This window comes from Pygoscelis adeliae, unplaced genomic scaffold (genome assembly GCF_000699105.1).
Source record: "Pygoscelis adeliae isolate BGI_AS28 unplaced genomic scaffold, ASM69910v1 Scaffold483, whole genome shotgun sequence".
NCBI classification, from domain to species: Eukaryota; Metazoa; Chordata; class Aves; order Sphenisciformes; family Spheniscidae; genus Pygoscelis; species Pygoscelis adeliae.
In genome coordinates, this window is record NW_008824379.1 from 737,723 (window position 1) to 748,935 (window position 11,213).

At 36.6% G+C, this 11,213-nt stretch overlaps 1 protein-coding gene across 1 annotated transcript in view; it reads right to left on the reverse strand.

Annotated features, from left to right (window-relative positions):
- The window catches only part of MED13L (mediator complex subunit 13-like), a 195,119-nt gene that overhangs the window by 90,428 nt on the left and 93,478 nt on the right, over positions 1-11,213 (reverse strand). Inside the window, 1 exon segment of the mRNA XM_009320204.1 lies at positions 10,164-10,247. Coding sequence (XP_009318479.1) covers positions 10,164-10,247 — 84 coding nt within the window.

The following is an 11,213-nucleotide window of genomic DNA, read 5'->3' on the forward strand; positions in this document are numbered from 1 at the left end:
AGATTTTTCGAAGACAAAAAGTAAAAGCCTAGTCACCAGTCAATATTTCTTGCTACAATGCACTCAGAAAGCATCCAAGAATAGCAACCAGTGGCTTCTTAGTACACTTTAATAATGAAACTCTATCCAGTTTGTACCACCAAACCCAACTGCTCTAACCTCAGCTCTTCCCATTCTAGACAGGTTTAAAAATAAATAGTACTGAGCTCACAACAGAGCTCAGTTACAGTGATTATGTAGGAGAAAAGAAGAAACTCTCAGAAGCAAACAGAAGGGAGAAAGGTGGCAAGAAGTAACTCGACAACCTCAGTGAGCACTACTTCTGTACTTTCAACAATGGACTGGAGCCATACTTTAGAACTTATTTTGCTTTACTCAGCCGCCAAGTAAATTGAAGCTGACAGAGTTCACTAATGATGATCTATTTTAAGGATTTTTCGAAGACAAAAAGTAAAAGCCTAGTCACCAGTCAATATTTCTTGCTACAATGCACTCAGAAAGCATCCAAGAATAGCAACCAGTGGCTTCTTAGTACACTTTAATAATGAAACTCTATCCAGTTTGTACCACCAAACCCAACTGCTCTAACCTCAGCTCTTCCCATTCTAGACAGGTTTAAAAATAAATAGTACTGAGCTCACAACAGAGCTCAGTTACAGTGATTATGTAGGAGAAAAGAAGAAACTCTCAGAAGCAAACAGAAGGGAGAAAGGTGGCAAGAAGTAACTCGACAACCTCAGTGAGCACTACTTCTGTACTTTCAACAATGGACTGGAGCCATACTTTAGAACTTATTTTGCTTTACTCAGCCGCCAAGTAAATTGAAGCTGACAGAGTTCACTAATGATGATCTATTTTAAGATGTATTCACTCTATAATTACTGTACATCAGCAGACTGGTCCTCTGCAATGTTCATTTTGGTCATGAAAAGGATGGCCTACAGCTCACTGGTTCATTATTAAAAGGAAGAACATAGGTTTGTTTGTATTACTAGTCCTACACAGAAGAATTGTTTATATAGCCTTATTTAGATTATATACAATATACCAAGTATTCATACAAGTTCACTAGCTTCTAAAGTAGCAGTAAATTAATATCAAAGACAAGCTACTTTAAAACTGTGTTATCATCCTGAATCTGAAAATTTCATAAGCCAAAACCCTAAAAGCATTCAGAAGACTAATTCAGCCTTCTCTTCAACTTTATAAATGGTTCCAGCCAATTATCTTTTAAAAGTAAGCATTTCCATAACTTTTTTGATACATCAGCCACAGAACAGTCCATTTATATCACATCAGCTGATGATTTCTTAAATAAGCAACCTGATTGCACAATGCTTAACGGATAGTGTGGTATTGCACAAAGATGACATTATTTTGCAATATTTTAAACTACTCGTTCTACAGACTACTGAGATGCACAGAACATCTGCTACAGCTCACATTCAAGAGAACTCACTAAAGGTATACGCAACCAAACCTGATTAAGAGGAAGACAAAGACTAGGAAAGAAAGATTTGGGGGATGGAAAGGCGAGAAGAGTCTGAAATCATGATTTCAACCAGTTAAAATGAACAAGATCGCAAAAACAGCATTAATGCTTGAAGGTGTGCCAGCAGACAGATTAACCAAGAATGAAATGGTTCCATACTGGCTAAAAGGGAAAAACCCCCAATCAATCAAACATACTGCCATACAATTCCATTTTAGTCTGAGTCTTCAGAAAATAAGGGTTAGCAAAAATTTTTTAAGTGAACATAAGTCTCACAAAACAGGCTTTCAGAATAAATAACCTAGATAACTCTGTCCTGAAACAAAGTTGCATTTCAAGATTAAGTTATTTTAAAGAAGTATGAACGTGTCAGAAAAATAAATGAAAAAGGTATTATTGTTGACTGAAATAATTCAATGGAATTGCTTTCAACTGAAGTTTACTTTCCTGTTTTTGGAGAGAGATCGAAGAATTTTTTAGCTTTAGGCACTAATTTTATTTGGGAATATGAAGAAGTGTATTTACTTCTGAATTAGACTGAAAACAAATCCTGTAGTGTCACTGTTTTTGCAGAACTCAAAAGACCACATACTGCCTACAAGAATTTTAAATCAGTTTAAGCACAAAATCCAGCTTGATTTTCAGAAATTCAAGAAAGCCGGTATCTCTTGTTTGTGGAGATTCTTGCAGTACAATAAGCAGAGCTATAGCTGTAACTACAATTATAGTTGCAACAGATTCAAGTGTTCAAAACTAAGGCCCTCTAAATATCTACAAAAGCCCTTAAGTCAATTCATTACTGATACAGTAAGTGACAACACTTGTGTTTGGCAGACAGTGCAACTGGGAGTCCTGACAAATCTAATTAACAGCACATCAGGGGCACTTAGTTTATCCTTTATATACAGTGCCAATAGTGAGTGCATAATGAGAAAAGGAGCTTAAACATTAGTGGGACTTCACTAATTGGTCACCAAGTCCTGATCAAGCCAGGCTTCATATATAATTATTGAAGTTCAAGTGTCTGACACAAGTGTATCCAAAAACACTTAATGAAGATACTAAGTCACTTCTAAACTATATAAATAAATTAAGGCACAAAAAAGGAAAAGAAACAGACAACAGAAATATGCAACTCTGATTTTCTTGAACTGCTTGCCATTTGTATACCTCTAGTCCAAAATATTTCAACCGTTTAAATAACTATCTTTTAAAACAGTTACAGAAGTGTGAAAAATAACAGTGTCTCAAGTACATTAAATAATGCAAATATTTGGAATGTATATAGACATTCCAGTAACCTTATTTGTATATACAATAAATGTTGCCAGCAAATAATAACTCCAAGAGGTTTTACAAAATCCAGAAGTTAAAGATGACAAGAGCAGCTTTGTCTATTTGTTCACCTACATTCATTAAATCAGTAAAAAGATCCTTAACTTCAAAATCCTAGAGATAACTGATCTGCATTATAAACTGGAATCCACAAAAGCATATGCTGCCATATCCCCAAAAACGGTGAAAGAGGTGACCTGAACTGTGTAACTGGCTGCACATGGAAACACATATATCCCAACACACACATCCCATATATCCTGGCTTCCTCAAAATCCTACAAGGAAATGGTAGTTATAAACGTACACTGAAAATAGGTGGATTCAGAGTATTTCAGAAGGAGAAAGGCAATCCAAAGTCTCAGGCTCCCCACCAAAATCAAACTTGTGAAAGCTCCATGATACTCTTTGACAGCACCTTGAATACTTCTACTGGCTCAAGTACAGCACAGGAAAACAGGCTACCTTTAAAAGACAGTGGGCCAGATGGTATTTTTCTTTCTCAAGAGAGAAAGGGATAAGAATTCTGCTAACAATTTATTTCAAACTGGGACATGTTGGTCAGTAGTATCTTGCTTCTGTGTTGGAAGCTCACTAGGAGCCAAACAAATGGAGCTTAGAAACATCCTTTTACAAGATTCTGCCACGCCAGACTACCAACCTTTGCCCATTCTGCTGCATACCCTCCTGCCTCATACCATCCTGCCCACGTCTTGGAATTTCTGTTTGAAATGAGGGAGCCACAATCTACATTGTGGCTGCCAGAGACACACAGGCACTCCAAAACACACAGTGCACATACCACAATACATTTCATTAGCAGCAGTCCCGTTTTGAGATAATGCTGCATCCATACAAAGAGGTCACCGCAATAGTATAACCCCTGTTACCAAGACAAGGTTATACTTGCAAAGAAGGAATTTCAAACTCATGTCTGTCAACAAAACGCAAAATAACACAGGACTGAACAACCAGTAGCACACCTATCCACATCCCTTACGTTTTACCTTAGCTGTCCATCTCAGTTCCTTGCATTCAGCAAACAGCTGTGTAAGACACTCTACAGCATCATTTGAATCAGCTGAAGTGGATATATGCAGCATTCATGTCACTGTTCCAGTGACATCTTACCAATGACACCACATAGGGAGTCTTTCTATTGTTCCCAGGACTTTATCTTGATTGGCAAGGGTCAAGGAATCTGAAGAATCGGTGCCTGGGGTTGCTTTGCCACTGTCTTTTTAATGCTCTTACCCCAGGAAAGGAAGATGAAAAGGTTGGGTCATTATCATGAAGAAAGCAGTCCTCAGTGGTAGCTGCTACAAGTATACCAATCTAGCTTCCCGTTCCATTTATTGAAGGACGTTCATAAAAAAAAAAAAACGGCTGTAGCCACATACCATAACATAGAGCTGTGCAGAGGTAATGCAAACTGGGTCATATATTCAATATATTCAATGAAAATTTTACAGTATGCTCTGTGAGAGTTCTTACTATCTCTTATAAAATACTGTTATATTATTTTCATTATGAAATGAAAAACATCAGACAACTGAATACAGAACACTCCTTAACTTATAGCTTATCTAGAAAGTTACTTTGGTAATAAAGTCCATGAACATTAAGACCTTCAGTCCAAAATGCTTTTTTCCTGCAGCGTGCTAATGTTTTCAATCAAGAATTTTACATACAAGATTCCTGGAATATGACACAAACAAAATAACCCAAGACTACCAGCAGTGTATATCTGCAATAGATAATAGTAATTAAAATGGTAGTGCTTGACTAGCATTTTCCCAAACTATCTTAATAGTATCCTTAAGTAACCCCAAGTTAATAATGTTTCACTGTCTTCTGTCCATAAACATAAAAATACATTATTAATGGCATTAGATTAATATACTTGAATATAATTATTAAATTACTTTAAAACATATTTATAAATATAAGCATACTGGTATCAATGACACCAGCTTTTGCTGAAAAATGCACGTGAAAACCCTTATTTTTATAATCTGCATTTTATATGTATTCCTTCTGCTAAAATAGGAACGCAGACTGTATTCCATTGGGTACACTACCCAGTATTTCAGAGTAAGTAAGAATTAAGTCAGCTTTAGCACACACAAGATTACGAATTAAAAAACAAAAAAACAAAAAACCAAAAAACAACAAACCACAAAACCCAACACCAACCAGCCAACCACTGATATAATATACTAGCTTGCTGTATGATTTTACTGAAACCATAAGTAAGACTGAGAAGAAACTCAGCAAAGATGAACATAACATTTCAGACTTTAAACCTCAAAAATATAAAAATATTTGTCTGGGAACTAAGCCTCTTAAACTGAAATAGAAAAGCTTATTTTTACAGGGGTAGGAAGAATTCTTGAAAAATATGCAGTATTTCTTATTACTCAGTATTTCTATCACATTTATTTTGACAAGTCAGGAATAAGCACACATTATTTAAAATTAAGCGAGATTGATTTTTATTGTTTTCCTTCCTAGTCTTTCCTCATTTATGATGGTGTTAGTTGGCAACACTGTACATATATATTACTATAGTATCACTATACACCATTTTCAAGAAACACATACGATCATGTTACTGAATTTTTTAAAACATAGTTAAAGTACAAGTACACAAACTTGCAGAATTAAAACAATTTATATGGCTTATTTTTCTCAAATTGAAGAAAATAAAAACCTCCAGTTTTAGACTGAAATATTCTCACTGCACTGCAGTGAACTGTACCTGCACAATCAATCAGTTACCTTTTCTCAGCTGAGGAATTCAGATCTTATTAAAAATGTAAATAGATCACTTAAACTTGTTTTACCATGCTTTTACTGAATTATGTCATCATTTAATGAAACACCTTAATACCATTTGCCAAAAGACATTATCTGTGTAATGTCGCGTGCCAGGACCAAACCTCCGCATCAGATTCAGACAAGGTGCTCCAGCCTTAGACAGGCACTCGTTCCACTAGTTTCCAATTCCTCCTGGCACAGCGCTGCAGTTCTTCTCTAGGGCTCACTAAATCTGATGTTTTCATATGAAGATACTGACTGACAGGAGTTCCTAGCATGGCAGAAGGTGAATGCAGCTTGCAACGTTGCTTGCAACAATGCTGAATGTCAATTTTGGTATCACTGATCTAGATATCCCTTGGATAAATTCTGTGACTGCTCCCAGGGAACTGAAAGCAATGATAATTTCCAGGATCTCACAGAGGAAGCAATGCTTAAAGTGGCTGCAGTCTTCAAGTTTTGATGGCACGTGATTTTGATGCTTGCAAAGAAATGAACACAGCTATTGAGCAAAACTGGATATGAATGTACTGACTGAACTCTGTTACAGTGGTAAAAGTTCATGGATTAGATTAGGGGGGAGAGTTGACATGTGAATGCTTAGGATACTGTATTTATTAAGATCCAGCCCATGCACTCATAACTCAGAAATTTCTATATTCTATCAGCATCACATGAGGTTGTCATGATCAACTGTCTTATGGGACAGTAACAAACAGAAATCTGTTTGGAAACGGAAATTAGGGAACTGTATTTCATTGCAGCCTAACTGTAATTCCACTCTTCCATCTGCACTGTTGAAAGCGTACAGAGGGTAACGTGGCTATCTAGATACCACTCCTATCTCTCAGGCTTCTCACCTAGTAACAAAAAAGAAACAAACTACTTCAAAGTATTTTACTGATGGAACTTTTTTCTTCTTAAGGCTGAAAAAAACCTAACAGACTTTTGGAAGAGGGGATGACCCATCAGTTATTTAAGCTACAAAAAGCAACAGTTTTTTTCACGTTCTTTACATTTAAGTAAATCAAAAACAGCTTAACAACTTACGTTAAATTGCTCATACCGTTCAAAACAAACTGATTCCCCCCCCCAATTTCCTACTACACACCAAGAAAACAATCACTAAAATAATTAGCAAAGATTCTTGCATAATAAATTTTTTTGTCAGTAAGATGTTTAACATTTTATGGTGGTGCTTTCCGAAACCAAAAAACCCCGTACAAGACTTGGGAAGTGATTCTGAATAGATGGGAAGATGAATTTTCACCACACAGTGGAAGGCACTACCAATGCCTTGTATCAGACAAATTCTGTACAGTCCAAACATACAGATCTCCTTTAGGAAGTTGTGTCTATAAATAAGCAAGTTTGCAGTTTTCCAGCAGTAGCGTGGAAACTTATTTTAGACACACGCTGCTGTAGAACAGACAATAATACACGAAGAATTATTTTGTAAGTGACACATAATATTAAGATACTCAGGAAAGAAAACCCACAAGTTCTGTGCTAAATTTCCTGTCAAAAGCATCTGGTTTGCACTGTAAGCAAAACAAAACCATATACGGATCTGTCTGTAACTCCCTCTGCTGTCCCCCCACTCCTCCTGAAAAGACCAGAAAAGCTCATCTTGCATAGTGTTTCTAATACTGCCTCGGAAGGTCATCTATTGTTCTTAGACCTCCTTTTCACATCTCAGAACTAACTAGGTCACGGCCACTGCCATGCTCCACTTCATCTCTGACTTCATTCTAAAAAATCACAGACCTCCCCGCCCTTCTCCTTTAATGCCATTCACAAAAATCACAGGCCCTGAATGAATTTACTCCTTGAAAGCCAGCCGCGTGAGTTTTAACTGCTTCCCCGTTTATTTATACCCAGCCCAAGACTTTTCAGTATATTCCCAAAATGAAGTTAGTAACGCAGGATGTTGGAAATTTGAGATGACTAACTTTGCCACAAATAGAAGCATAAAAGCAGACTTTGGAACCATTTGTATTTCTTTGCCAGAATGACACCTGCTCAGTTTTTATCCATTCAAGGTGGGTACATATCTATATAGATCTATCTATCTATCTCTTTCCCCATTCAAATTGAATAGTGCATGCATTTTAAACAGAGATTACCTGTTCCCAAACTTCAACCTAATCACTGTACATATCTGCAACTTATTCCTAGTATTTTATATATTAACAGGTTTAGCTACTGTTTTTTAAAATACCACTTTTTTTGGTTACAAAAGCATTACAGTGCTAAAATACCTAAATACGCTCAGTTGGCCTCTTCTTCCTGTGACTGCTCCTTATTGCTTTATCTATAGCAAGCGGCTGCTTAGAGCAAGAGTTTCACAAAGAATTTATACGGAATAACGTGAATCACTTACTTTGTGTAAAGATAGTTTTTTGTGCTATACTGAGAAAGCAAGCTTAAAAGATTAAATAAAAAATGCCTGGACAAATTTGTCCCCAAAGCCTCCTGCTATTTTGCTGCTCCTGTCCACAGTTGACTCTACTGTCAACTTTTGCAGTCTTTACTACCATCTTTGAGTAAGATTAGTTAACTCCAATGATATGTTTATAGCAGAAAAATTAACAACCTGAAACAACACAAAACCTATCTCAAATTAAGCCACAGTTATTACTGCTACATAAATGTTTTTAATACGATGTATATCCATAGGATCTATAGTGACAAGTACTGTATAAAAAACCAAACCAACAACCCACACAAACCAACAACAAACATTATCTTCTTAAAATCGAGTCTAGCCTTCATCCCTAAAATTCTCTACACAAATGTCAGTTCAAATACCATTTAAGTTCAACATGAATTCATTTTTTGTAACATGTTCCAGACCAGTTATTTACGTGCATACTGTATATATATTTACAGATGTAATTATCCTCTACAGATCACCTCACTGTACAAGTGATTCGGTGTTACATACTTACAAATAAGACACAGGACCTCCTAATCTGCCAGAATTCTAAAGTAGCAGTACCTTCCATGTCAGTGCTGCTGCTGTTTTTGACAGACACCGTCTACTGTATCAGATGCTTCAGTTCTTAAATTGATACACACCAGAACAGACATGAGACTCACAAATACATTTAATCTGAGCACTAAGGCTGCAGTAAAGTTGATAAAAGAAATAGCTTTTGCTGAAAGGAGCTGTCTCCCTTTTCCAGAAGCTGGAAAAGACAGCACTTCTTATGTCACTTTAGGGAATTAATCTTCCAGAAAATTAAACTAGATCTTGGTGCGATCAGAAAAGCAGCAGAGAAAACGAGGCAGAAAGGTCGTTACGTACAGCCAGGACAGAGAAAGGTATGGAAAAACCTGGACCTTTCAATGGCTTTTTGCCATTAGATCCATGTGAAATCAAAGGTTACTCATACACAGTGTAAGTCTACTTAGCCACAAAGAGTAAATAGGGGGGAAAAAAAAAAAGATATCCCCATGCTAAGTTAATGCTTTCTGTTTTTAGAAAGGAGACAAATGCATGTTTAATTACTGCATTATATCTTAAAAAACAACTGCTGTTTGGAAGTACTTGGTTAACACAAAGTCTGTTACAGAATGAAGCCAACTGTTTGTAGTATTACACTGTAGAAGAGGTAAGACGTTGCTGTTGTAAGATGATGCAGTGAGATAAAGAGATGAGAGGGAGAAGGTATGTAGGATCTACAGAATGATTTCCACCTGTACTACAGCTGCCATCAGACATGCTGTTGTGAGTGTAGCTATGCTGGATGAAGAAGTTGCCACCTCACTTCATCTCCACTTGCTCATTACCTTCAAATCTTCCAGCGTAACTGCCTGTTCAGTCACTTCCTAACCCAGTACTGTCAAAATGATTCCCGTTAGAGAAATCTGTGTTTCAGCTTAACTCGGATTATTTTTGACAGAACTTGTTTAGTGGATGACTATAAATGCAAGTACCAGAAGATCTGAGAACACTGTAACCTTTAGAGCTAGGAGAGGAAATAGCAGTGAGCAAGTGGAGACAGCTAGCCCTTTTCCACGGTTATGTTGCTGCAAGAGAAGCGCATTAATCAGATATACAGGTCTGAGTTGTCAGTCTGCCTAATCAGTGAAAGCTTGTATCAAGGCTGGCGTCTTTAGAGAAAACAGATAAGTAAATCTATATACTACTTATTTTACTGCTTAAAATGTCAGGTTGGGGTTAAGTGTCCAGAAATTCAAATCATTTGTTATAACTACCTGGAATTCTGTTCTATAATGAGAGAAACAGGCAGATGCTATTCAAAAGATAAAAAAAAAGGTGATATTTCTGTGGAGTTAAGGGATAAATACCAACCTCACCTTCCCATCTTAAATTATCATAACAAGACCTGAAAAATTGCTTTCTATGTATTACTGACATGAGCAAATAGCATCTGTGTTGTTACATGGTAAAAGAAGTACAAAAACTACCGCCAAAATGCAGCATCAAATTACCATCATGCAACGTACAACATGGACGGAAACAGTACTTGCTATAGAGATCACCTTACCTTTTATTAACAGGCTTCTCATCCTTGTCATAGGGTCTTATGAACCATTTTCCAATTCTTACGAAGTTTTTATCCATCAAGCACCTAGAAAATAATTACAGCAACAATTACTAGTTACGTCTTAAGATGTAATTAAAAGCAGTCTTTGAAGACAGTAAATCTAAGGGATTAAGCAGCTGAATTTCCGTCATATTGAAATCAACTTTGTAGCTTCTGGGTTCCATGTAACTTTGCCACTTTCTATTTTCCCACACTAGTCATAGAGAATCACTGTCCAATCTCATGATGCTGATCTTCACATATGCCTTTTCCCCCTCATCTCTGACAGGATCTTCTCCACTCCATGCTACTCCTTTTGCTGAATGAGCTCTCATCCTATTTTTCAAACTCCTCTTCTGGAACAAAAGACAATTCATAGAACTGATTCTTTTCTATACACTGGTTCTCTCAGACTTCATGATAAAGAATATGCATTCCTGTATTTGTGGCATGTAAATAGCACAGTATAGTATATGAATGACAGGAAATTGTATCAACCAAATATTAACAATGAACCATTTTTCCTTCACATGATCCACAGCATGATTTCAGGTGTTGAAACTTCCATAATTACCGTTTCCTCTCTCAGAAAACCTCACTCCAACACACACACTCCCACGCCACTAAATTTAGAGCAATAAGTTACCTATTTTCTGTGGTCCCTTTAGAAGGGCACAATTTCTTTACAGAAACTGAATATTCTGTGGCTTTAAAAAAAAAACAGTGAGGATGCAAAGTGATCGATAAGCAATTTAGGCTGACAAGTTAAGGAGTGCTCGATGCCTTTCCAAGTCCACCTGTACAGATGAATCACACTAGCAATATGCCAACACAATTTAAGTATGCTTCATACATTAAACACGTAGTTGAACATACTGCCCAAGGGATCACATACAGAAATTTGTTATGAAGCAATATTTTTCAGAAAGGTAAATATTTATGTTTCAAATATTCAGAAAAACTGGTCATTTGTTCCTAGTGGTTTATTTACGATTACGAGCAATAAACGAG